This window comes from Pantherophis guttatus, chromosome 3 (genome assembly GCF_059756535.1).
Source record: "Pantherophis guttatus breed Tessera chromosome 3, ASM5975653v1, whole genome shotgun sequence".
Classification (NCBI taxonomy): Eukaryota; Metazoa; Chordata; class Lepidosauria; order Squamata; family Colubridae; genus Pantherophis; species Pantherophis guttatus.
Window position 1 is genome coordinate 171,005,267 of NC_142065.1, and position 27,331 is coordinate 171,032,597.

Below are 27,331 nucleotides of genomic sequence, written 5' to 3' on the forward strand. Positions count from 1 at the left end.
GAGAAGGGCGGTATAAAAATCAAATCAAATAAAAATAAAAATAAAATAAATTAAACCCAACAAGTTTAAATGTGGTGAAACTGACAAGTTTATTTAGAGAGGTAGTATCCAAGTGTCACTGGACAGGCAATATATTTCTCTAGAAACATAAAGATTCCTCTTTGCCTCCTGAGTGTCTCAGTATATGATTCAGACGTGTCTCAGAGCAATCAGCTGCTTTTACCCTAGATGCAAAAGAAGCCTTTCTATTCATGAAAATCTGAACTCCTAAGAATACTTCTAGATCAGCTGCCAATTAAACCATGTGTCTTTCTTCCATCTTACATAGTAATGAACTCTTTATTACCTGTTTCTCTGCAAGAGAATTTGCAGTGTTTGATCTCTGATTCTCTTCATATTTTGCTTCAACCCTCATACATGGGGAAAGAAAAATAAAATCAAAACTGTTCATGCAACCATTTATCTAGGAAAAGCCTAGACAAAGAATTGAGCAACTGCCTAGAAAAGGTTAATAGGTGGCTTATGAATTTCAGGGAAGAGAACATTTCAGACTGCATTCTTACTATGAGAATGCTTTAACCCTTTTGGACTGTGCCAAGAAACTGCTTTTCAGCAAGCATATTATACAAGGCAATCAAGAAGATGCAGTTAATAGAGTTCCATTAGTGAAATTAATGACAAGAGAGAGGTTAGTAACAACAGGCCACAAAAGAATATGAGAAGATATAGGCCACTTACTGGGGTTTTGTCTCTTGTAATTGTCGTAGGGATAAGGCTTATTGGTGAATGTGCCTGAATGAATTACTAGAAAATATTCTAAAATGATCACAGCAGATGGCAGCATCTATTTGATCTAGGAGTCAGGCTTAGTTCGCACTGGGATAGGAGACCTGAACTCCCAAGGTGGTAGACTAGACTGAAGTTGAAAACCATTCGGAAGGGAAGCAGTGGCAAATCACTTCTACACCAATGCCAAAAACATTATTATTCAGAGTTGAGGTTGACTCGAGGAGGACTATATTCTTTCAGAAACCATTTATATCTTTTCAGCAAGTTATGCAGTAAAATTTTATTAAAGCAGATTTATTAAGAAAATGACCTAAGACAGTGATGGTGAACCTTTTCAGCACCAAGTGCCCAAACCGGAACACATGTGCATGTGTGTGCATGTGTGCATGACGGACCGCCAGAAACCCGAAGACCAGCTGGCTGGCGCACACATGCCTGTTCTTTGGTCCGTTTTCGGACCTTTTTTGGGGTTGTTTTCAGGCTGTTTTTCAGCACTCTGGCACCCGTGAAGACCAACTGGCATGCCAGAAACCAGAAGAGCAGCTGGTGATGGCACACGCGCCCACAGAGAGGACTCTGTGTGCCAACTCTGGCATGCATGCAAGCCATAGGTTCGCCATCATGATATTGCTATGATATTGGATATTGCTCTAGGCCAGGGCTGTCAAACTCATGGCCGATGGGCCAGATATGTCACACGCTGGCCATGCCCACACCTGGTTTAGTGAAGGGGCAAAAGTCATGATACATCACATGATGACACCATAATGATGCAAGTTTGACACCCCTGCTCTAAGCAAAGCCATGAAAACATATGAGTCTGATAATATTTCTCACTAATCCTGATTTTTGGCCACCCTACATTGCTCTCCTTCTACAATATTTTTTATGACCATCTATGTACATATTTTATAAAAGTTCATTTTCTTGGGTATGTTCTTTCATACGTAGGGTGTATGCCTGGTCCTAGAGGTACATATGTTTCTAGTCATCCTCCACCTGTGTTAGCTATAACATATGAACCAACATCAGTTTCCAAAAGCTGCAAACTTGCATGTATCAGAGTTGTTGAGTCCTAGGACAGTCTCTGATGTGATGTGCCTAATATTGGTAGAGCTCAACTGCTGGAACAAAATAAGAATTTTGCTGTATCAGGTCCACAACTCAGCTCACCCACCATTCTGTCCCACAATGGCCACTCATGTATTTCAGGGCTACACAAACATGGTCAGGAAGGTGGTATCAGTCCTTCAATGTTGCTTACTAGCAAGTGGTACTCAAAACCTGTCACCTGGATTATGGAATTAGCAAGCAAGCATCAAGTCTAATAGATCATTATTGTCAGATACAGAGTTCCAGGATTTTGACTGTGATAGTTCCAATATCTTGTACCCAAACCCTGTTGCAGGGCTTATATCTATTTTAAAATCTATTCTATTAGAAATTCATCTTCCCATGATTTTTATTTTAATATATATAGAATAAAAACTACTCTAAAGACTGACCATCTTATTTCTGGGAAATTCTAAGGAATTAATTTGCTCCTCTAAATTTTTCCTGTTAACTACTTAGAATTTACATTTCTTCAGGGACAGTGCTTAGTAAAAGACAAAATGGTGGTAAAATGTGGACAAAAATTCTCAATTCCCATAAAATGTCCTGTTCTCAAATGTTCTTTAGTCCTAATGTCTTACAAGTGGTACAAATGGATATAGGAGGAAGTCAATTACCTAAATCTGTAAGCAATACTCAGGGCTTATAAATATTGAGCAGCCCATCTTCCTTTATAAAGTTTCATTGGACCTGGAGCATAATTTAATCAATATGAATCAAATCCCTATAAAATGTATCCACAAAGCTTCTCTTCTTTCATGTTAACAGTGCTCAGCTACGACCAATAGCTCAATGAGGGCCTTCTAATCGACTTCATTGGGAGCAAAATGTTGGCATTCATGTCCTCAACTAAATAATTTGGCCACTCTAAAAATCTTTCATTTACTATGATGTTACTATTTAAAGATGAAGGCTGTAATGCTTGGAAAGCAAAGTCTTAAATTTCAGTCTGTATGAAGTCAGTAGAAGATTCTATTCGATGCTATATTTTTAGGAAATAGCACTGGGAATGGGGGGGGGGAGCAATATTCTTATATTCTGTAAGATGTAGCTTCGGTCCTTCCAAGGTGTAGTGATAGTCAGGATTTAGGATAAAGTCAACGGCTTTTCCCTTAGAAAGTGAAAAAAGTCTATCTCTCAACTGTCTAATAGAAAGTAAGGGAAGTTGAAAGATTATGATTATGTGTATCTAAATAGTTCTCTAAATAGTATCATCATTATTAGTATTGTGTATAAAGTATATCGACCCAAACAATACACTGTTCACTAAGCACTTATGGATGTTAAAGAAAAAACTATAAATAAAATATTAGGAAGCAACAACAACATGGAATTTCAGGGTATAAAATCATTTATCCCAAATCAACACTGGAAAAAGTATGGGAAATGAGAAGTTTGAGGGAACAAGAGAAAAATCATTACATTTAAAACTACAAAAAGGAAGTACATGAACTTAGTTGTGCCCTGGTTAGTCACCAGGCTGGGCTGCACAAAAGTTCATTTTTTTCAAAAGTAAAACAATTAAATCTAACAATATAGTTGATCAGAACCATGCAGATGCGGTAATAATGCAGTTGTACCCATAACAATCCTTTAGAATTAAAATACATAAGTGATTGTGTATTTTGTAGAATATGCACTCTGTTTTAGTTTCAATAAAAGACACGAAAGCACAACCTCTGTAGTTTTAGTTTGCAATTCATGGATGGCTTATTAATCAATGCAAGATGCATTCATTGAACTGGATTAATCCTGCATAAGTAATTTCTGAAATTTCCTGCTGAAGTTATTTTTCATTTCTGTGAACAAATAATTTATTTGGATTTTCATATATCAGGATCACAGAGATTTTCCACAGCTAGATTTTAATTTCAACGACATCTAAGTTGGCTTAAATATTAGGGTGCAGAGTTTTGCATGAGAACCTCTTCTAAAATCTATAATTGGTGTGGAACACCGACATGCACAGAATAAATCTGACAAGGTCCAGGGAGCTGAGTTCAGTTCCACTGATCAACATCTATGCTGAAGATTAACAGAATCATTTATGGCATTAAAAGCTCTCTAGAATTCATTAGTTTCCCCTCCCACTAACTACTCTGACCTCTCATACCACTATTTTTTTTTTCTTTTTTGCTGTCATGAATTTAGAAACCTGGAACAAAATACAACACAAGATGCCCTGTTAAATCTTTTCCTCTCTTTCATTCTCTTTTCTCATACACCAACATTTTTTAATAAGCATACGATAATGATTAAATATACAACTGTATTGTTTATTTTTTTTTTAAAAAAACCCAGCTTTTCACTTACAAAGAAACATCTTTAAAGAGAGTTGGCCTATCAAAACAAGATGTTCAAAATATTATACATATTTCAACAAAAAACAACAATCTGGCATTTCTATATAGGATTGAGGCCAAAGAAACAATAAAGAATGATTGTGGTTAATAATCAGATTTTTATGTATCTATGTGATGAAAGCAATTTTGAAAAAAATTAATGCTGGATACTTTAAAGATTTTTAAACAGAGATATGTCAGACAGGCATGTAAGTACATAAGATTTTATTTAAAGTCCCCTCACCCTACAAGCAAGCTTCATTTATACACGCATAATATTGTACAAAATTTACACTGTTGGTGTTTTGTATGATTTCCTTGGTCATGCCTTCTAGAGAGTTAAAAAGATTTACATATAATACTCATAAATTCTTTAATTATATTTCTTAAAAAAGAATTTTAAATGATAAGACCCCCATCCCCACCCCTTAAAGTGGCATTTTAACAGTGGCACATGATAATGTTCAGTGTTTGACTCTTTTTTTAATGCCATAAAATATTCTCTAATGTAGTGTTTGTGACAGGTTTCCTTTTCACATATTTATATACACAGATATATATTTCTAAATACCATCCCTTCACCCAAATGAAGATTGCACAATGTATTATTTTACAAACAAATATTTGAATTGAATAACACAAATAAATACAATCTATCAGAATTCCACAACATAAGCAAAAATGGAATGAAGTTCCAGGATAAATATTTTAATTTCAAGGAATTTATTAACAATGTTATTGTTTTCCCTTTTTCCCTTTAGATACAATTCCTTCAACCAATGATTTGCTACCTGGGTAAGGCAGTACCTAGTCAATTTTGGTGAAATTATATAGTATCACTGGAGTAAACATTAGTAAAACAACTACAGGTAGTAATAATAGTAGTTATAATTGTAGCAATAATAATAATCATGGCATAGTGGAACAACACATATGAATTTTTATTTTTAATATTTTCTGAGTAGCCCAAACCTTATGAAATATTATCTAGTAAATTACTTCTTTTATTCTGCCTATTTATGTTTCACCTTTGTATCCCATTTGAAGTTATGTATTGCCTTGCATTTTCGAATATACAATATTCATACAAATTACAAGCTAGACTTTGAAACAGACATACCACGAGTTCACTTAATTTTCAGAAACTGTGCTAATCTACATGAATTTAGGATTTGTTCCCAACACTGGTGTTCAAAAATACCATCTATGGCTTGTTATAAGTTGTTGAAATAAGATGAAGGTTTACAGAATCCCAAGAAAGTCAAGATATATCTCTTTATTTATATTATGACTCAATCCCAATCTTAGTCTACTCTTCCTGAGTCCTAGGCAAGATAACTGCATAGTGCAAGGGCCCTCAGTTGATTCCAGTGGAAGGAAGAAATGATAGAAGCAACAAACCCTCCAATTTTTGTATAGCACTGATGAGAAATGGTCCTATTTTCAGTCTAGCAAATGTATGGGATTCTTAGAGCGCAGGGCAAAGCCAGTTGCCTCAACCAGGTATATGATTAAATCTTGACTCCAGCAGCGCAAGATTTTGCTTACAGTGCTACATTTTAATCTAAGCCTTGAGGATAGGAGAAAGGTGTTTCATTGCTCAAAGCCAAACAAAATATAGATGAGTTTAAATTCTTATTAGTTCTAAGTAAATATGCATGTAAATGTAATTTAATCTAGAAGCGAGGACAAACAGCCATTTTGGAGCGGAACCCATGTTGTTTTTCCCCCTCTAAAGTAGATCTAGCTGCCCAGTGGATTAGTCAAAGGACTGTAGTTCAAATATTGGACAGCAGAAGGGCAATACTCCTCTTTCTTTTGTGATGTTCCTGAACGTTATCTGATAGGTCAAGGAAACCCCTAATTGCCCAAAAAGCCAAAAGACCAAGAATGCTTAATGGCCTGACAATGCTGAGCATCAGTTAGGGGATGGGATATCAGAACTTTCCGTATCAAAAAAGGGAAATAAGAGTGGGAAATGAAAGTAGGTAGAAATCAGAATTGAACTTTTCGTGGCAATGCACACTGTTCAATCCAAGTGTTGAGTGCTGGGTCAGAGGACAGGAAATCTGAAGCCTTGTTCCAATTTTTTTTTTAAGAGACAGCATGAGAGGGAGGAGGGGGAGGGAGGGAGGAAGGGAGGGAGAGAGAATGAGAATTGGCATTCCACAAAACTTAGCTACCGGTAGCTAAAACTTGACCTCCTTGCCATGCATGAGGTATTGTATCTTGAAGAAGGTCAGAAATTAGTGACCATTGTGTTTGTTTCTAAAAATCTCCAACAGACTTTGATCCATAGCTCAACCACAGCCCCAATTTGGATACAAATGGTAGGTCAATGTGGAGAACAATATAGAACTAGAGGTCTGATTTTATATGAAGCAGCTTTCCATATTCTGTATGTTTTTCCAGCTTGTTTCCTCTCTTCCTGCTTGTTTCCACCATTCAAAAATTATTATTTGTACCCTTTTCATGAATTCTTTTTAATATAAAAAGGAATAGACCACCCACTTGAAGAATGTGAGAAAGGCAGACCAAAGCCCAGCATCTGATTCATTGTTTATAGCTTAGGGGGAGCCACTAGGTTTTTATATCACATCTGTTTCCATTCTGAAATGCAGATTTACAAGCATTCAGCCCCAAGCTTAAGATATTATGGTTAATTATAATATTTGTTGTACCCACATCTAAATATCTAAAATGGCAGGAATGTCACCTGACACACAATAGTTGAAAGGAAGTATATAAAAATTCCGCAGTCTCTGCTGTCTTGCATTCTGCATGTACTGTTCACAAAGGTTACTTACTGTTTGGGTGTGTGTATATTATACAGCTTAACAGACATTAAACATAGGCAGGTAATCAGCTGCCAATTTTTAAAGAACGATTCCAAAGACAGCAATTTACTGTGAAGAACACGACAGCTTCAAGTTATACATTCCTTCTGCACTTTTCTGCTCTCAAATCTTTCTATGCTGCATTTCCTCTATGGAAGATTCCAACTCCTCAACAACTGCCTTACTTTCAGTTCAGTTTTGTTTGGCTTTTGAAGCTGCAAACTATACAGGTAGTCCTTGACTTACAACAGTTCATTTAGTGACTGTTCAAAGTTACAACATCACTGAAAAAGGTGACATGACCATTTTTCGTTGCAGCATCCCCATGCTCATGTGATCAAAATTTACATGCTTGGCAACTGATTCATGTTTACGATGGTTGCAGTGTCCTGGAGTCATGTGATCACTTTTTGTATCCTTCTGACAAGCAAAGTCAATGAGGAAGCCAGAGTCACTTAACTACCATGTTATTAACACTTACAGTGATTCACTTTCACAACTGTGACAAGATTGATTGTAAAATGGAGCAAAATTCATTTAACAAATGTCTCACTTAGCAGCAGAAGTTTTGGGCTCAATTGTGGTCCTAAATTGAGGACTATCTGTATTTGGATTTAGTCGAGAACATACCTTAGTATGTTAGCTCTCAGAGTTAGACCTGCATTTTTTTTAACTCTAGCATAAGAGTAGTTTATAATTATATCAATATTAAACAATAAGGAAATTTGCCAATCTTTGCTAATATTATATATCACAAAATCTTCATGTTACAAAAGTACTGCACTTGAATTTTGTCCTTGGAAATGAAAAGTAAAGTATATTTACCATTTTTGCAAAATGGCATTTGTAATTATCAGATTTTAAACATTAATCAAAACTTTTTAAAAACACTCTAAACAGTACATGCTTGTATGCTGTGGAAAGAAGAAAAACCAGAATCTTTGAACTTTTGCAGTAATTATTTTCAATTTATACTCTTGCAAATAACATTAAAGATTGGCACAGATCCTGAAAGCTACCATAACATTTTTGCAATTCTTAATGAGGAGAATGTTAGGGCAAAGTGTACATCAGGACAACCAATTTGTTTGCAATAAAAGCATTACATTATTACCTCTGAGTTTTCTTCTGAAGTTTGTTGCTTGCAGAGTACGTAAAGCAGTCATGGATTACAACAGAAATGGAGCAGACCATTCTGCGATTCAGTGCTTTTCAGTATCGCAATTTTGAATTACAAGTGGATTATCATTGTTACTTCAACACAGATCCCATGCAGTAAAACATAATGTGCAGTAATGTTCTTGTTCATTTTCTTTAAATTTAGTTATCAGTATATGGGTCTGCAGCAGGGAAAATATCAATCTGAAATGGCCATCTGTCAACATGTGCAGTGTTCCATGCGTCTAACCTACTAGTCTGACAAGATACCAATTCATCTGAGATGGGAATTTGCTTAGTCTCTTTTTTAAAAAAACAAACAAACCATAAATGCAGGTGTAGGAGTAGGATTTTGTGGTCTGTGGTCCAAAGAACTGTTCTTTAAAATCATTACATCTCCCATCATTCCTTTCCTGAATGCATCAATGTCCTCTTTTGCATTTCCAGGACTTATTTGTTGTACGGCACACACGCAGGAAGTATGACAGTAGAGCAAGCGGGACCCGCAAGTGGCTCAGCTACATCTCCTTCGAGCTCTGTCCAGGATCCTTTCTCAGGACTATAACAAATAGTAGAAGATTTGTAGGCTCCCTGTAATGCAATATAGAGGCTTGTTTAATTAGCTGAAAAATATCAATTCAAAATGTAGATAACTGTAACATGATTCATATTAAGAGCCGTGATGGCGCAGTGGTTAGAATGCAGTACTGTGGGCTACTTCTGCTGACTGCCAGCTGCCTGCAATTTGGCACTTCGAATCTCACAAGCTCAAGGTTGACTCAGCCTTCCATCCTTCCAAGGTCAATAAAATGAGGATCCAGATTGTTGGGAGAAATATGCTGACTCTGTAAATCGCTTAGAAAGGGCTGTAAAGCATTGTGAAGTGGTATATAAGTCTAAGTGCTGTTGCTATTCAAGAATGTATTAATGTATTAATGTATTAATCCTTAATATTATTATTAATAATATTAATCTTAATTAATATTAAGAATATTAAGAATGTCATACAAGCTATCTGCTTTCAGATGTCAGGCTGACTCACACATTACGCTAGCTCAGCCTTTCAGACATAAGGCTTTCAGCCATTAGGTTGACTCAGCCTTCCATCTTTTGAGGTCAGTAAAACAAGGATCAAGATTGTTGGAGGAAATATGCTGACATGGTCAACTGCCCAGAGAGTGCTGTATATGCTGCCCACTATGGAGCAGTATATAAATCTGAGTACTATTGCTATAAGATCTTATTTTTAAAAACAGCAGTGAAATTTTAGGATTGAGAGTGAACAGTGTAAAAAGTAATAAGAATCTGATTATAATAGTGATTGGGAAAAATAATCCAATTAATATCACTACCTTTTCTTTATGGGAAGTCCACGGGAAAATGGCAGGAGTCAGGGACCGATGCTGTACCTCCTTGAGGTCAGCAGTGGTCAGACAGGTTGTTGCTATCTTGCTAGATACTCCCAAAAAACAATTCCTAATACTCCCTTTGACAATGGGGTTTGAAATTAATAAGATACCTTTTGGATAACAGGATAGATGTAATGTATTTTCTAGACACAAAAGAATACTACTGCTTGATTTAAGAAACTTGCAAAAATGCTTCTTGGGAACAAAGAATTAATACGCCAATGCAGTAATTAAAGAAACTCTAGCACAGCTTACATATTTTGCACATATATCATGGGATGACTGAAAGCTTTATGACTAAACAAATGTCTTGGAGGACTTGTGACCATAATGGAGTAAATTAATTAGCTTGTTTTTTGCAGTGAGTTGGTGCTTATATTTGATATTACAGTACTGGTATCTTTTAATGCTTGTACTAGCTGTTTCTTTGGAACAAGCTTCAATGCAGGCAACCTTATTTTATTGTTTTTGTGCTATTTTAGATGCTTAGTTATTCTTTGTTTCGATTCTTCTACTTCTTTGGTTAGAGAGCTTTGTTCTTTCTGAGGCAGAGGAGAAATTGCCTGGTTCTGGAATGAAAACAATTCAATAGCTGTGCTGCCTTCATCTACTGACAACTTCCCCTGGTTTACCTCTACAATCTTTAGTTACTTCTGGCAAGGCTTTGATTTCTTTGCTCTGGGAAGACCTTTGCAATTCTTCCAATTATGCTTCTGTGGCTACTTTGTATTATAAATTGACAGTGATCTGCTATAACCTTTGTTCTGTTATTTCTGATTCTGTATGTTATTTTTTCCAAAACTGGTGCATGCATTTCAAATATCCACTTCCTGTTGGACTTGATCTGTAATAACAGATTATTTCTTTATTTTCAATCACTTTATATTTGAAATGGGTACGCCTTTTCTTCCAGTAGTTCTGTAGCTGCTGACCCTGATTGCTCAGCCAAGAGTCCTGTAGCCCATTTTCATCCAAGAACAACAACACGTAGCGTGATCCACACTGAACTGGGCAATGACTGAACTGACATGTGTTTTTGTAGTTTACATCTCACCATATTTTTTATGGAAGAGACACTTTTCTCCTGGCTCCTCTAGTGAGATTTGTCTAATATGAACTGCATTAGTTCCCAGTGAGTTTCCAGTTAAATTCAAGATGCTAGATGTCGCCTAAAAAACTCTACATGGCATGCAGCCAGGTTATTTGCAGAATTATCTATTTTTTGACATTTCAGTACCAGAAGGTTGGCATAAACTTGGTCTCTTCTATTAGAAAATGTCATCTTGTGGGACCTGGGATTGTTTTACAGCACTGGCTCTATGAAGCAGTATCCCTTTAGAAATCTGGGTGGTCCTGACCAGAGGTGAAATCCAATTTTTTTTACTACCAGTTCTGTGGCCGTGGCTTGGTGGGTGTGGTGTGGCTTGGTGGGTGTGGCTTGGGCATGGCAGGGGAAGGATACTGCAAAATCTCCATTCCCACCCCACTCCAGGGGAAGGATACTGCAAAATATCTATTTCCACCCCACTCCAGGGAAAGGATATTGCAAAATCTCCATTCCTACCCCTCTCTGGGGCCAGCCAGAGGTGGTATTTGCCAATTCTCCAAACTACTCAAAATGTCCACTACTGGTTCTCCGAACTGCTCAAAATTTCCGCTACTAGTTCTTCAGAACCTATCAGAACTTCCTGGATTTCACCCCTAGTACCTGACCCTTGGCAAGGTACTGTAGACCTGAATGTTTTCTCAAATAGTTGGATCAAAATGCTGAAAAGGTCAGTGAGTGGGGGTGGATTAGTTTATTTTGGTATATATTGATTGAAAATGGAATGTTTGGGGCCCAGATGTATGCTGTTTTCTGTTATTATTACTGTTATTATTACTACTGCTGGTACTGCTACTGCTATTCTCACTTGCACTATTACTTAGGATGGAGTGACCTTTTTTTCTTTTAATATTGTCTTGTTTATAATTCTCTGTGCTCAGTCACTGCCACAAAATAGGTGGCGGTAAACAATTGCTTAAATAAACAAACAGCATGCTATAAAATTATAACCAGATGACCTAGTTAAGACTTCATGTTCAAATTAATGCATACCATACTCCAGCTGTAGCCTCCAACAAGGTATATGCTGTCATCAAGAACTGCACATCCAGGACCACTTCGACCCTCTAAAATAGGAGTTTGCAAAATATTCCATTGGTCTCCCTTTGGGTCATAACATTCCACAAGCATGACATCAAGGTGAGAGAAACCTGTATCACACATTCATAAAATAATTTGAATCCACTTATTTGAAATAATGACTATGGTCACCATTAAAAAAATAATTTGTCAGCAGCATCAAAGGACAGCTTTTATAATTTGTTAGAAATAAGAGGAATGAGCCTGTTAAGATAAAACATTGCAAAAATTTCCTTTGATTTTCCTCCCAAATTCAGCTAACATCATCATAGGATATTTTACTGAAATTCAACTTCTTAATTATTGGCCATTATTCTTAATAGAAAACATATAGTGACTTTGTCAACCGTACCACTCAGTCATTTAGTGCAAAGAAAGACTCCTGGCCATTTGCTTTGCCAAGAGTATACTTTACTGAAGCTTACATGGTTACATAAGTAGCATAAGCTGAATCTGAGGTTTTCCCATGCAAACAACACAAAGGAAAGTTGTCCCCCCATCATCTCTCGGTTTTCTGCAAATGTCCAATCAGGTGCTTGTATATTGTTTAGAAAACCGGTGCTGGTTCCCAGCCCTGCATATCATTAGGTGATCTTGGCTGGCTGTAGCTTCTCACAAGCCTTACGTGGGTTTCCATCCTCCCCTTCTTCCTTACATTCCAAGATTTCACCCCTGCTGCCCCCCAGGGGCAGTCAGCTCATGAAGCTTGGATAGGTGAGATGCAGTCATGACAGACCTCTAACAACTACAATAGCTAGGGCTGTTAATAACATGTACCATATTTTTCGGAGTATAACACACACCTTTCCCCCCAAAAAAGACGGTGAAAATCTGGGTGCGTCTTATACTTCGAGTGTAGCCCTGCCCAGCTTCTCATACGGAGGTTTCAGAGGCTGAAAAAAGCATCAGAAACGAAGCTTTGGAAAAGAAGCCTCCAAGCAGAGCTTCCGAAAAAAAGCCTCCAAACTGAGCTTCAAAGGCTTTTTTTTCGGAAGCTCTGTTTTGGAAGCTTTCAGAGGCAGAAAAAAAAGTTTTTTCTGAAACAGTTTCAGAAGTTTCAGAGGCAGAAAAAAAAGCAAAAAAAAAAAAAAGCAAAACAAAGAGCAAGGCACAGAGCTCACAACCAAGGAACCTGATGCTAAAATTCACTTCTGGGAACAGCTGATTGGGGGTATTCCGGGAGGCCAATCCACCTGCCAATCAGCTTTTTTCTTATTTTCCTCCCCAAAAACTAAGGTGTGTTTTATACTCTGATGTGTCTTATACTCCGAAAAATACTGTAAGATGGAAGATTTTTTTACTCCTATAATATATTGAGATTTTGATTTCATGGTTTAAAGGGATTAGGAGTATTTATACTAAAGCTTTTTTTTCATTTCATAGAGTTTGCACTGAGGAATTTCTTGTAAATTCTATCTTTGACAATATTGTTTACAGTTTGCTTTGTACGAGATATGTAATCTCTTCTTGTATTTTGTGGTTTTGAAAACGGAGGAAAAGAAAAATGTTGCCAGGCAAATCAAACAAACAAGCAATACTAATGTGTACATACAAATATAGTATGTTGCAATGTCATTTGCAAGGAATTGTAAAATTCCAAAGATCCCTAAGATCTCTGTATAGGTAGTTATCAACTTGGGACCAGAATTTCCATTGCTAAGCAATACGGTTGTTAAGTGAGTCATGCCTGATTTTACCACCATTTTTGCCATGGTTGTAAAATGAATCACAACAGTTATTAAGTGAATCCAATTTCCGCCATTGACTTTGCTTGTCAGAAGCTAGCCGGAAAGGTCACAAATGGCAATCACATGATCCCGGGATGTTGCAACCACTGTAAAATACAGGCAGTCCTTAAGTTGCAACTGTTCATTTAGTGACCATTCGAAATTGTATCGTCACTGAAACAAGTGACTTATAACTGTTTTTCACAGTTATGACCATTGTAGCATCCCATGCTACATATGATCAAAATTCAGATGCCTGGCAACTGACTCATGTGACAGTTGCAGTTTCCCAGTATCATGTGATCATCTTTTAAAACTTTTGTTAACTTTCTGACAAGCAAAGTCAATGGGGAAGCCAAATTCACTTAACAACCATGTTACCAGCTATCAAGTGCAGTGATTCACTTAACAACCGTGGCAAGAAAGGTTATACAATGGGGCAAAACTCACTTAACAAATGTCTCATTTAGCAACAGAAATGTTGGGCTCAATTGTAGTCATAAGTCGAGGACTACCTGTACATGAGGTTTCAATTGCCCAAACTTTGATCAGGCCACATGGGGATGCTGCAGTGATCATAAGGGTGAGTACTGGTCATCACATTTTTCAATGCCATTATAACTTTGAACAGACATTAAACTAATGGCTATAACCTAAGGACTACCTATGAAAACATTGGTTCAGAACAGTAACATGAGGAAAATATGTTAGCATAAAGTCTAACATATATAATCACTGTATGTATGTGCTATAGTCCTAAATTCTTCAGTGAAAACCCATCACACTGATTGAAAAGAAATATCTTCTTTTAGATAACTGTACCCTCCCATACATTTCATTTTTCCAAATGAGAATAATATAAATGCAATCCTTTTAACAAAGTTTAGTAGTGCATTAAATGAAATGGAGAGCTGTGAATAAAACCAAAGTAAACCAAAATTAGAAATTCTTTTAAAAAACATAATAAAATTTGGATTGACTTTACAAAAATTAAACCCAATGACCCTTTCATTTAAATGCACTTAATAATAGATTTTTTTTCTGTCAAAAGCTACACATCTCAGGAGTAGTATTCTAAACAGCGAGAAAAGCCAAGCCAAAAAAGCAGAACATGATTGGCTTTAATTTAAACTTCAATTTAATTAATTACTGTTGCTATTCTTTGTCTTTTCAATAAGTTCTATCTTCTATCACATTAAATGACAAGTTGCTGGGAACTTCTGGAACAGTTCCAGAGAGTATAATCAAGAATTTTTATTGAGAAAGAATTTCTCAATAACTTGAGGTTGCAAGTTATATCTTCTGTTTTAAATAATAAAAAAAAATCAGGAATTGATGGTTACTGGGTCCATAATGGTGCTTTCCCTAAATTAATGGGAGCGAGATTTGGGGGGAAAGATTAAAAGTAATTCTGATTTCTCTGGGCACAATGCCACAGACGAAATTATTTTAGATATACTGTAGAGTACTTGTCCAATATTGTAGCAGAATATTTTTGCAATATGGATACAAAGACGTAATACATGCTTTTAGCATTAATAAAATGTTAATAAGAATAAAAAAGAAATTTAAATCAATTATATTTATGCCAATTCAGAAGTTCCCAGGTAAATGTTTTGCAGCTTAATATTTACAGTTTCTTCATGAAATCTAGGAACACTTTCTCCTTGAAACTCTGGTATAACTTCTTATGATGGCAAATAATTTACAGAGGCAAATATTGCAGGGAATTTGGGTTAATAATAATCTGTTTGTTACAATGAATTCATAGGGATGACAAATCATCCATGATTCTGAGTAATGAAAATTCTCTTTTTTATTATCTAAAGCATTCATTACTCATTTATTTAATCTGGTGTTATAAATTTTTCTTTCGTCAAAATGTTACTGAGGCATGATACTAAAGTCTGTGGCAGGTTTTTAACTATGATAACAGAGAAAAAAAAATTCGATCATAAATCAGAAAAGTACAGTATTTTGCTATTTAAAAAGTGACCTTTCAAATGATTTCCTCCAATTGCATACAGTCGGTCATTCATTACGGCCAGCGTGTGGATAGCTCTTTTTGTGTTCATATCTTGTTTTCTAGCCCAGACATCCATTATAGGGTCATAGCAATAGAGCCAGGGGACATATTCACCATTATGGACACCACCTATAAATCAAATATACCTCTATTAGTTACAGTTTTTAAAATAAAATTTGGGCCCAACCAAATTTCCAAATCAATCAAATGGAACCCAGAAAACAGCTTACCTGAAATATAGATTTTTCCATTATGTACAGCTCCTGCATGTGCTGCCAAAGGCTGTGGTAGGGAAGATACATAACGCCACTCATTTGTCTCTAAATTATAACATTCCACACTTGACAAGTAGCCAGTTTCATTTCTCCCTCCAATCACATACAAGTTCTTATCAAGCCGACACGCATAAAAACTAGCTCTCCTGGAGGACAAAAATAACAAATAGAGCAGTTAGTTTCCTGTGACTAGAATTAATTCTGTCATAATTATTTACAAAAGTTGAACAAAAAGCATTTGTTTACTAATATACTTCAAAGAATTCAAATTGTGGATTCTTAAATGATTGAACTTCCACTCAAGCCCCCACTTTAAATACTAAGAAAAAGAAATAAAACAGCAAACATTGCAACAGCAAACAGCAAACATTGCACAGCAAACAGCAAACATTGAATGTAGCTACCCTTGAAATACTTGGTATAATTCTCTAGCAAGGATACTGTAGAGCTGGGGAAAAAAATACAAGAAAAAATTAGGAAGCTGGAAACTCATGCTAAAAGGAAAGATTTGCACCTTTGCACTTTTAGAAGGTGGCTTGTTTGTATGGAAAAATGGGATATACAGACAATGATTTTTCCCATCCTCAAGATATTAGAATTTAAGAATCATCCAATAATGGAACACTCAAACCATGGAATACTTCACACAGCATATTGTTAAATTTTGGAATTTGATGCCAATAACATAGATGACTGTGAAAGAGATAAAACAAATTCATAATGTATAAAGGATGGTATTAATAACTAATTTAGGAGCATGAGTGGCGCAGCAGACTAATGCTACTGTTAAAGGTAGTATTTAGCTTCCAGCTGCCTGCAATTACTGCGAGTTCAATTCTCACCAGGCTCAAGGTTGACTCAGCCTTCCATCATTTCTAAGGTAGGTAAAATGAGGACCCGGTTTGTGGGTGCAATAAGCTGACTTTGTATAAAATATACAAAAGTATGAAAGCTATTGCTTAACGCCTTGTAAGCCGCCCTGAGTCTCCGGAGAAGGGCGGCATATAAATCAAAACTAATAATAATAATAAAAAAATTAATAACTACTCTTCAGGCTAGAAGAAACATTGTTAAACAGATCAGAGATACAGAAAAGAACCCCAGAATAACTTTTAAAAGAGCAACTGCTTCTATGACCTAATTGTAAGATTTCATAAGTGTAGTGATTAACAAGATGCTGAACATCTTTTGCCCACTTGTTTCAAAAACATGGAGGAAGAGACCTTTTATAAGGAAGGGAGAAGCAGTGTCCTGTATAAAAGATGCTATATTCTAAGTAAACTGATATTAGGACGACATATAGGTGAGATATTATAGGTGAAACATTATAGATAAGACAGAAGACAAAACAATGCAATGTTGACTGTGTTGGATTTATTCAGATAGTCATTAACATTTGGTGCATTTGGTATCAGGCTAGGATTTAATAACTCAGTAAGACAAGTTTAAAGTTAGGACAGATAATGTAACAATAATAAATTAGCTTGACATTCACTTTCTTTATGGTCCTTCAAGGGTCATTGTTCTCAATTTACTAAGAGAACCACATCATCAAATTTTTTCTTCAATTATCGCTTTTCTTCTTCTTTCTGCACTACTGCAAACAGAACAACTTTCCTTGTATTACATTTGTTCTTTCCAAAAAAGATTTCTCTGGCTAATTCTGAACAAAAACTTATTTATCTGCCTGTTTCCATGGCCATATTTCAAAAGAAATATAAAAGTTTACTAAGGAATCAATATTGCTACCTAACATCTTTTCAGACAGTCAGTTTCAATAATTTTCAGTGCTTCTGAAAGTCCTAAGAGTTATTTTTTGAACACTCATTTCATTTATTCCTTAAAAGTAATCTGGCATCCGTGTCCCTGTATAAATAAGCCAAGAATCAAAGTTTAAGGTAATTCATCTTCAACTCAAACACATTCCAGATGATGTTTTATTGCACGGACTGTAAATATTTTCACTAAAAAAGACAACCAGAATTCAGACATCAGATGAGGCAAGATAAGCTAACATAAACATTTTTCTCCCACTCCACACAGATTACAGGGAAATTATGGCAGAGAAGGCAGTTAGACATCTCCAGAACAAAGACAAGTCTAGAGACAGTCCATATGTATTCTCCTACAAGTGATTTTTGTGAATAGATTGCAGAAATTGACATTTTTGCAGCTTCTCCCAATCAGCTGAAGGTCACGGGTTCAATCATGCTCTAGCCATAAATGAAACTTTTCATGGATTCAAGGTTTGACCAAACCTCATCTTTTTAATAACTTTGAAGTTTATTTTTTGTACTGTCTCTTTAAGATGGAAAAACCTTTGGAACTGCGAGCCTACAAATTGCTGGGTGTCTGCTTTAGAGAAAGACTTTGAAACTAATTAGAAAGATTCTCTCATGTTAGAAAAATCTATGTTGTTTACTTTTCAATGCAAAACAAAACTTTTAAGATTGATTACTAAAGCACATGATGGCTACTTTAAAGGAAAACTTAGATCTGTGGGTGTGTGAAGTGCTTGAGCTTTTTAAATCTTTACTACAGCTAAAACTTGTTACGGAAGATGAACAAACTCCTTTGAAGACAACCGAAATGGACTTTAAGATGGACTTAAAAATTATAACTAGCAAGTAAGAAATAGAAATGCTGGATTTACCAGTGGAATTGGATGATAAAAAACAAAAAAGGCATACAAATAATGTACCCAAATAATATATCCTTTTAAACTGAAATATAAGAGATTTACTGGAGTTACTTCATGGAAATTACAAATGGACTAGGATAAAGATGAAAAGAACTTCATGAAAAAATAAGATTTAGAATTTTATTTATGCAACATTGCTGAAAAGAAGGAAAATAATCCCAGAACTGGTTTATTTGACTGTATTTAAAGTTATCTTTGGTGTTTAATATTTATCTGGATTGGATAGTTTCTCTTTTGAAAATGGTGCAAGGAATTTATAATATTTATATTATCATTTTTGATATCTAAATAGGTGTCTATTGCTTCTGGTAATGTTTAGCAACTTTCAATTTCATTATCATTTCAGTTTAATTGCTAAGAGAGGGATGAGGGGAATTTAGATTAAATGGAAAGAGAGATTAAATACTTATGTTATTGGGTATTTTTGTTAATTTTTATTGGACCTTGGTTGATCAGTGAAGAGAAGATTTAGAGATGAATTTATAGAGTGGAGTGAAGTAGGGAATGAAGATGATACTTATTGTAATTTAAGACAATGATAAAATTGTTAATATTGAATATACTTGCTAGGGATGAAAAGACGTTTCTTTTTCTTACTATCTTTTTTTGGGAGGGTTGGATTTTTTTATTTTTCCCCCCACACTTTTTCTTTTTATACATATTTTTGTATTGTTTCTTTCTTAGTTTTCATAAAATTATTTAAAAAAAATAAATAAAATAATAAAATAAAAAATAAAAAAATAAAAAAACTAGTATTCTTAAACCTATCCTGAAGTGTGAAAAAGTGCCTACCCACCCTGCAAACATTTTTAAAAAATGCTCACTCACTTGATAGAATCCATAACAGAGTTAAAAACTGTACATATTTCTATGAAAAGTTAAAGAATGTTTTCTATGCCATTTCAAACATGAAAATTCCATGGAAGTTCCAAAGTACTAGAATCTCCAATAAAGTCCTAACTTACAATGGATTCATGACCTTAAAAATGTTAAAATGGTATTAACAGATCTGAATTTAAAACCGATTCATAAAAAAGATACATGTACTGTATATATTATACTTGTCAAAAATGTATTTAATAGGATGGACATCAGATTTTCTGTGCTAGTTCTGTTTAGCAGAAAGCCTCGTTCTATCTTTCAAATTTCACTTATACCTGTTGTATAATTTATCTCAAAATTACACCAAACATCTCCCCAGGCACATTTCACAACCGGACTCCCCTCTTTTAAAAAATTATTTCCCTCTGTATTGGGAAGCAAAAGTATCATTTTCCAATCATTAGGTACACATGCATTCTTCAGCTGTGTTGATAAATCACACTGCCACTCCCTAAGTAAACCACATACATCTTTTAATGTTTCTCCAGCCATATCATCTATACCTGCAGCCTTACCATTTTTAAACTTTTTAGACATTTATACCTTCATTTCATTTTTCTTGGACACTAACATTTAGAGTACTTGTTTCAATTCCCCTCTTCTACATACAGTATCAGATTCATTCCCATGAAGTTGTCTAAAATACTTCAAGCATTTCCTCACTTCTGGTTCTTCCTCTGAAAATCAGAGCTGTCAAAGTGTGCAACAAGAAACTTGAGGACAAATAAGCCATTTATGTAAGCAGAGTATAGACAAACACACAGCAAAAATGTCTTACAGTATTCTTAAAACACTAAAAAATTGCTTAGGATTGAGATTTCATTCTTTAAAAGTCTGTAGAAGTAGATCTTTGTTGCTACAATAATTACTTATGACAGCAATAAAGCCAGTTGTGTTCTTTTTTCCCTGTGAAAACTCCAGTGTGAATCTGAATTCCAAGAGAGAGAATTGTTGCAATGGTTTAGGAGTAATCTAGGTCATATTCCAAATTATTTCATCATTTTTAATTCCATTTGCTCTTATGGAATCTTCTTTTTCAGCTCTCATTATTTTCAAAACAATTATTTCCATTTAAATCATTCTGCATTTTCTTCCTTTCCTTAATTTTAACCCTTCTTTGCTCACTTTAGCTACATTTTTGCAACTTTGCCTCTGTCCATATTATATATTTCTCTCATTTTTTTGCAGCAATAATTCTTATTTTCTGTTTTCCTCATCCACAGCTGCTTCTTCATCATCATTCCATCAAGCATTTTTTTCCTATTTCCCATTACAATACGTTCATATGCTTATGTGGCTCACTGTAATATTTTTCTTTTCACTTTTGGGAGATTCTTTTTTTACACTAAGCTCATACTTTCTTTTCTAAAGTCTTTTATCATCTTTTTAGTTACTTTAACCTTATTGCTTTTATTCCATATGCAAATTTGCCTTGATGGTACAGTGGTCTAAGCACCCTGTTATTAACACAACTGCCTGCAATTACTGCTGGTTCGAATCTCTCCAAGGCTCAAGGTTGACTCAGCCTTCCATCCTTTCTAAGGTAGGTGAAATGAGGACCCAGTTTGTGGGGGCAATAAGCTGACTTTGTATAAATATACAAAAGTATGAAGGCTATTGCTTAACGCATTGTAAGCTGCCCTGAGTCTCCGGAGAAGGGCGGCATATAAATCAAATTTAAAAAAAAAAATTTTTTTTTCCTAAAGATCCACTCTTGACATTATCAAGAAAATAATCTAGTTTCACATTCACACTACATATCTTTCACTTATTCTCTCATGTTCTTCATAATAAACAAATTAGTCATGTAACAAAATAGCTATATGTTCATTTTCTTGCAATATATAAATGAAAACTTATGCTTACACCACATATTCAAAACAGAGTTCCTTTTCTAAGCAAATACTCCCAGTCATTATTTTAATTCACTCATGAGTCTCTGAAATAACTTATTTTTTCAGAACTCACTTGTCTTGTTCCCTCTTTATTTCTCCATTCGTGTCACCTAACAAGAAGTTTCACAATTTTTGCAGAATTCAGCACTGTTTCTTTCATTATCACATTTAGGCTACTACTGTATCACCCAAATAAGGATTCCAAATTTTATGCACATGAACAATTGCCTACAGATATATATTCATATTTTCTGATGTAACCATTCCCTTTCTCCACACTTTTGAGCATTACTACCTCCTTTCTCTTTATTTTCTCACACACAAAAATCTATTTTTTCCTTAATTTCATTTGTTGATTCATGCTCTTACAATCCAAGTCATAGTCCTCCATATGCTCTGTCCAGATGGACTCATAATTATAGATCTCCACCACACATTATGACTGGCCAAGTTATAGTTTCACATAATGCTTTATATTAAGCTATAGGTGTAGACTGGATTAACAACATTAGTTATATCCATACTACATGCAACAGTCCTTGCTAACCATAATTTCTGACACATTTGTGCCAGTTACTTCATAAGTGCACTTATGCAAGATATAAGGTCCTCACAGTATGCTGGGTATGCATTCAGAATGCATGATTAAACAATTACAAATGTATAATTTGAAATATACTCTTTGCAACTCCTTATTTAGAAACACTTTTTGTAACAAACTTATTGCCAGTGTGCATTTTTTACTTCATCCACATAGTGTCACTGTTAGGAACAAAAATATAACATTGTGTTTCAACTTTAAAAGTGTATTTTATTGGCAAACTGCTAGTAGTATGTTTTAAGTTTCTGTTTCCTTCTTTCCCACCAAATAAATTACATTTGAGCCACAGAGCTCTAATTAATTAATGTAACATTTAATTGCTATAAAAAAAACTTCCATGCTAAAATGTTACATTAAAAATGCAATTTCAGAAAGGAATAACCTCCTCATATATATCATATATATATATCAGATCACCAGAAATATCTTGCTATCTCTGGTAAAATATATTATATTGAATTGTTCTTCCATATCAGGATATTGGTTCAATCATAAATCCTTCAGAGCCTTATGAAAAAAAAGGCCCTGTAATTGAACTTTGGACAGTGAGACGGGCAACATATAAATTTAATAAACATACTTAGGTAACTTTTACAATGTAGATACCCGAGAAAGGTAAGAACATCTTTCTTGAATTCCAAGGACAATGATTTTTGCCCAGAATCTTGCAGGTTGATAATCTGTTTTACACTGAGTATGTATCAAAATTATGAGTAATTATAGCAACACCAAATTCTTTTAGAGGGACACTTTCCATTGAAGAGTTTATGATTGAAACACTGTGCTGTTTTTCAATATTATAGTCCAGATTGGGTCAGTGGCTGAATGAGAAAGGAAGGTGGCACCCTTACTTCTTAAAGTATAGATGAAATTCATTGTTATAAAGCTCAGGAAAATGATGTATCCCATTTACAATCTGGTCAAATTGGTTGACATTCAGAATGGAAAAATGCTCCAAGAAGCTCCAAGCTGATCCAATTCCACCATCTAAACACCATTTCCCCTGCTAACAGAACCATGTTAGCCTTATAATGGTCTTGGTGATTAAGCTATAGAGATAATGATAGCACAAGATGCATATTGTATCCATTTCTTAGTCTTTTCTATAAGCTAACAGAAAAGCTAATATTTTCAGCTACATTGCACTGACTCAGAATTATTCAGCGAAGCTTGGAATTTGAAAACTTTAAGCTGGAAATTCTTGGAGAGATTGCTCATATTCCTTTAGACTGGTATGGGGCCATTTTTCTCCAGAATAATAGATACATCTTACCAGCAGCCATAGCCTTAACTGCTGACCACCTATAACAATAATGGCAACTGAGAATTCTCCATGAAATCTTTATAAACTTATTTTTTAAAATAAGTAATAATTGATCAATGCCACTTAGCTTAAGTTGCAAAACAGTATGGCAGTTAAGCCAAAGTTCTATAAGGTACTGCACGTTTAATGGACAAATGGCATACAGGTCTTCAATTTTTAAAAGAAAAGAAACATAGGGAAAGTCTATCAACCCTTCAACTGGGCTGTAATCACAATAGAGAACTCTTTGTAATTAATGTAGTTTATAAAGTTTCTTGGCTTTTGGATTCCAGAACTGTTGTAAGCAAATAGTTAACATGGTTCCACAAACTGAATCCAACTCAATTATTTCTGTAAGCAAGCTATCTCATCTCTGTTAAAACTAATATCTTCCTTTCTTCCAAAGCAATATAAGATGAGAGTCCCTAACAATGACATCTGAATGAATCTAATTCTAATTAATCATGTTAACTGGACAAGAACTGTCATGGAGATATTTTTCAATGAGAGAGAAGACAAAATGATAATGTGTGTTTGAGGAGATGGAAGTGGGGCAAATCATATTAGTGTTATGTCACAAAATACCTATTTGAATCAAATGCCTATTTGAAAAGTTGAGATTAGAACAAAAAATGAACTGTTGATACAATCAAACTGAGGAAATATGTGAAGACTACAGTGTGCCCGTGACAATTGTGCTGATTACTGATATTAAATGAACATGACTAGAAAATAAGTGGTACCTAGTAGTAGGTAGCTGAGTGGAATTGAAATTTAGTTTGAGTTGAGAGAGAAGAGAGAAATAGAAACAATTTCAAAGGACTTTAGGAGTTGGCTATTTTGAAATTAAATAAATATGTAGATAGGTTAATAGAAATAAAAGTAGGTTTCCATTCAAATTACATTGGATTTTTCCTAAGATTATCTCTATTTAACAATATATAATGCTATTTCAGCCAACTACTACAAAAAATAAAGACATTAGGGTTTGAAGAAATATTTTGATTTGATGAAGTTTTGACTCAATCACACCAGAAAGGAGATCCATGAGGTGAAACAAGAATTTCTCCACAAAAAAGATCCACGAGGTGAAACAAGCTGCAAATTAGAAAAGGTACTTCCCAGTGGGAGGTAACAATGCTGCCTTCCAGAGCTTTCCAGATTGGATGAATTTCCTATTGTGGATGCATGTTGATGTTACCTAGTTTGGGTAATGAAATGTCTGCAAGTAAACAACCAAACACAGAGAGCACCAAGGACCCCTAATTTCCTACTGCTTTGTATGAAAAAGGTTGGTGTGTGATATGGACACTCTGATATTGACATCAGCCAAACAATTTAATCCTGTACTAAACTCTTTAATTATCAGAGCTTCCTTGGAGTGGTAATATTAACATTTTCTGTTATATTTTTCAAATACGCCACAAGCCTTAATATAGTTTGTACTAATTAATGTTACATTTCTGGAATGTAATATGCTGTAACTGGAAATTCAATTTAGCCTTCGGTATTTTGAATATGAATTCCAACTGTTCTTACCGGTACTTTTAAAATCTGCATGGCTACAACATGTCTCTTGAGATTAAGTGAATAGATACCAGGCTAATTCAGTTGCTGGCCAAACCTTTACTGTTGTAAAATAAGGGTGTGGCAATACTAAAATTTCATCTTTTGTTGTGCCTTCATTGTGTCTTCCTCTGTACTCTGTATATCTTTGTGATACTGTGTCTTACATTTCCAGCAAGTCACAAGCTTCATATAACTGAATCTTGCCAGGAATGAGAATGTTCTTTCCAAGAGAAGCTAAGCTTGTCAATCTTCTAGGCACCCCAATAATCAGAAGCATACAAAACGACATCTCCCCACAAGGTGTTCTGCCCCAGCTACAGATCCCAAAGAACACAGCACAGACAAACTCTGAACAAAACTTAGTTTACTCAAATAACGCAGTTTTAGCAAACGCCGGCTGTTAATAAGCGTTCTTAACAGCCTGCCAGAATTCCACAGATAAAATAGTCAGAGTCTTACTGGAGTTGGCAGAAAGCCCAGAAGCAAGGTTGCAGAGACATCCCAACGCGATGATTAGCGAACTAAAGTTGTTTCCTGCAGCTTGTTGCAAGCTGCGTCCTTTCTTAAATAGGTTAAGGGAGTGGCCAATTAGCCCCAAGCCTTAGTCTCGAGGAGACCTCCTCCTGAAGAACCACTCCTGCCTTTTGGCAGCTCTGCATGCCTGTGCATTGAGAAGAGGCTCCTCCTCTTCATCCTCTTCACTTAAAGGAGCCTCTGGAGGTTCTGAAGGCCCTGACTGAATCCCTGCCTCTGGCACCACATCTTCTTCAGCCTCCTCGCTGTCCGACTCGAGTGCCGGTTGCACAGCTGCTGGCGCAGCACACCAGCCTCCTTGTCGTCGGGATCAGCAACAATCCGCACAGGCCGCTGGCGGGCCACAACACAAGGTTTCTTCCAAAAAGCAAGAATCAGTGATTCTTCCAAGTCTTGCTTTTTGGGAAAACCCCCAAATTATGCCTGCATGCTTCCCTATCTATGTACTGTAAACCAGTGATGTGGGGGACCTTGTCCGTATGCTATTTTGCTAGACAATTTGGAAGCTATTAAAGTTGTCCTTCTTCACCCATATTGTCTCTGTTCTAAAAGAGGTACAGCAAAAACAGTAAAACACTAGATTATACGGAACTCTTTACTTTTAAATTATTTTATTTCTTCTGTGGCTTGTATTATAGATATGATAGGTAAATAGGAACATAAATAAAATTTGATCAAAAAATTTGAAAAAAAATTGTAAAGGTTCACAGATATTCTGTTAGAAAACTGCAGGAGTATATAAGGCCTTTTTATTAAAGAATTATTAGATGCTTAAAATCTGCCTTGAAACACTTTATAAGCTATATAGATTTTGCTGTAAAGGTCAATGACCTTACTGTGAAACCCAATTAGCAACAAACCCACAATATTTAATAGATTGCAGGGTTTTTGGTACTTTTATTTATATTTGAAATTTGAGTTAGGCTTGTATGAAAATACTGAGGATGCTCTCTACCTCAATATATCTGTAGATGTAATATACTCAGTACAGACATTAAATCTGCTTTAAGTTAGAGGCAGTGAGGCTGGGAGAAGTAGATTTATTCAAATGGATAATGAGCTGAACATCTTCCGTTTTTATGGATGTCCTAGCTAAAGGGTATCCCCAAATGCTTTAGATAAGAGTTCATCAATGTCTTAAGATCTGGATTATGACTTTTATCTTAAAATTGCAACTCTTGATTTACAAGCTGCCTATGTAATCAGCTACATTAAATTTAGGGGTTCCCTAATTAGCTTTCACTCCATATGGCAAATAAACAAACAAACAGAAAGCTTGGAAGTGTAGCTCTTACTGCTTTGTTCAAAGGCTTTACAGTATATTTCCTATGGCTGAGTACCAATGCTTTGTTTGTTCCATTTAGTAAATTTGCGAGGTGTTTTTTTAAAAACTGTTGGCACCTAACCTTTTAACAGTTTAATTATTTGATATATCAGTACTTTGGTATCAATTTGAATAATACAGGACTGATTAAAAAGTGTATTTGTTAGCAGGTGGGCTTGCATAAAATAAGCATTGTAAATATTTCAATTAAAAAAAAATAAAACAATGGGTTGATAAGGTTCAGATCAAAAGAAGAAATCGTTTCATTGCTAGCATGCTTCAATCAACTTTCTCTGCCTGATTATACAGAAACTGCAGCCCTACAGCAGTTATCCAGATGCTGTGGTTTAACTGCCAACACATATGACCTATCAGCTCCTAAGCTGCACTAGGAAGTCAATTTCCAACCATACTGAACTTAAGAAAAGCCATGAATGAATATCATAACTTTTTTCTATCTTAAGAGAAAACAGCAATGTTAGATTTTATATGACATGCTACAATCAAATGTTAAGAAACTTAAGAAATTACACATTCTAAGGCTTCCAAACAGAACATTAATTTCACAACTCAAAATGATTCTTTTCTCTTATTAATAAGAAAAAAAAAACATAGCATTTCATTTCTCTCTCGTGCTGCTCTGTCTCAGAGAAAGTACTAC

General features: G+C 35.2%; 1 protein-coding gene across 1 annotated transcript in view; it reads right to left on the reverse strand.

Moving 5' to 3' along the window:
- Window positions 1–6,330: 6,330 nt before the first annotated feature.
- Window positions 6,331–27,331, reverse strand: part of KLHL14 (kelch like family member 14) — a 70,511-nt gene continuing 49,510 nt past the window's right edge. The window contains exons 5-8 of the mRNA XM_034429682.3: window positions 15,817–16,007; window positions 15,557–15,715; window positions 11,747–11,904; window positions 6,331–8,830 (exon numbers count right to left, since the gene is read on the reverse strand). Of these exons, the coding sequence (XP_034285573.1) occupies window positions 8,690–8,830; window positions 11,747–11,904; window positions 15,557–15,715; window positions 15,817–16,007 (649 nt within the window). The 3' untranslated portion in view covers window positions 6,331–8,689. The remainder of the gene's footprint in view (window positions 8,831–11,746; window positions 11,905–15,556; window positions 15,716–15,816; window positions 16,008–27,331) is intronic.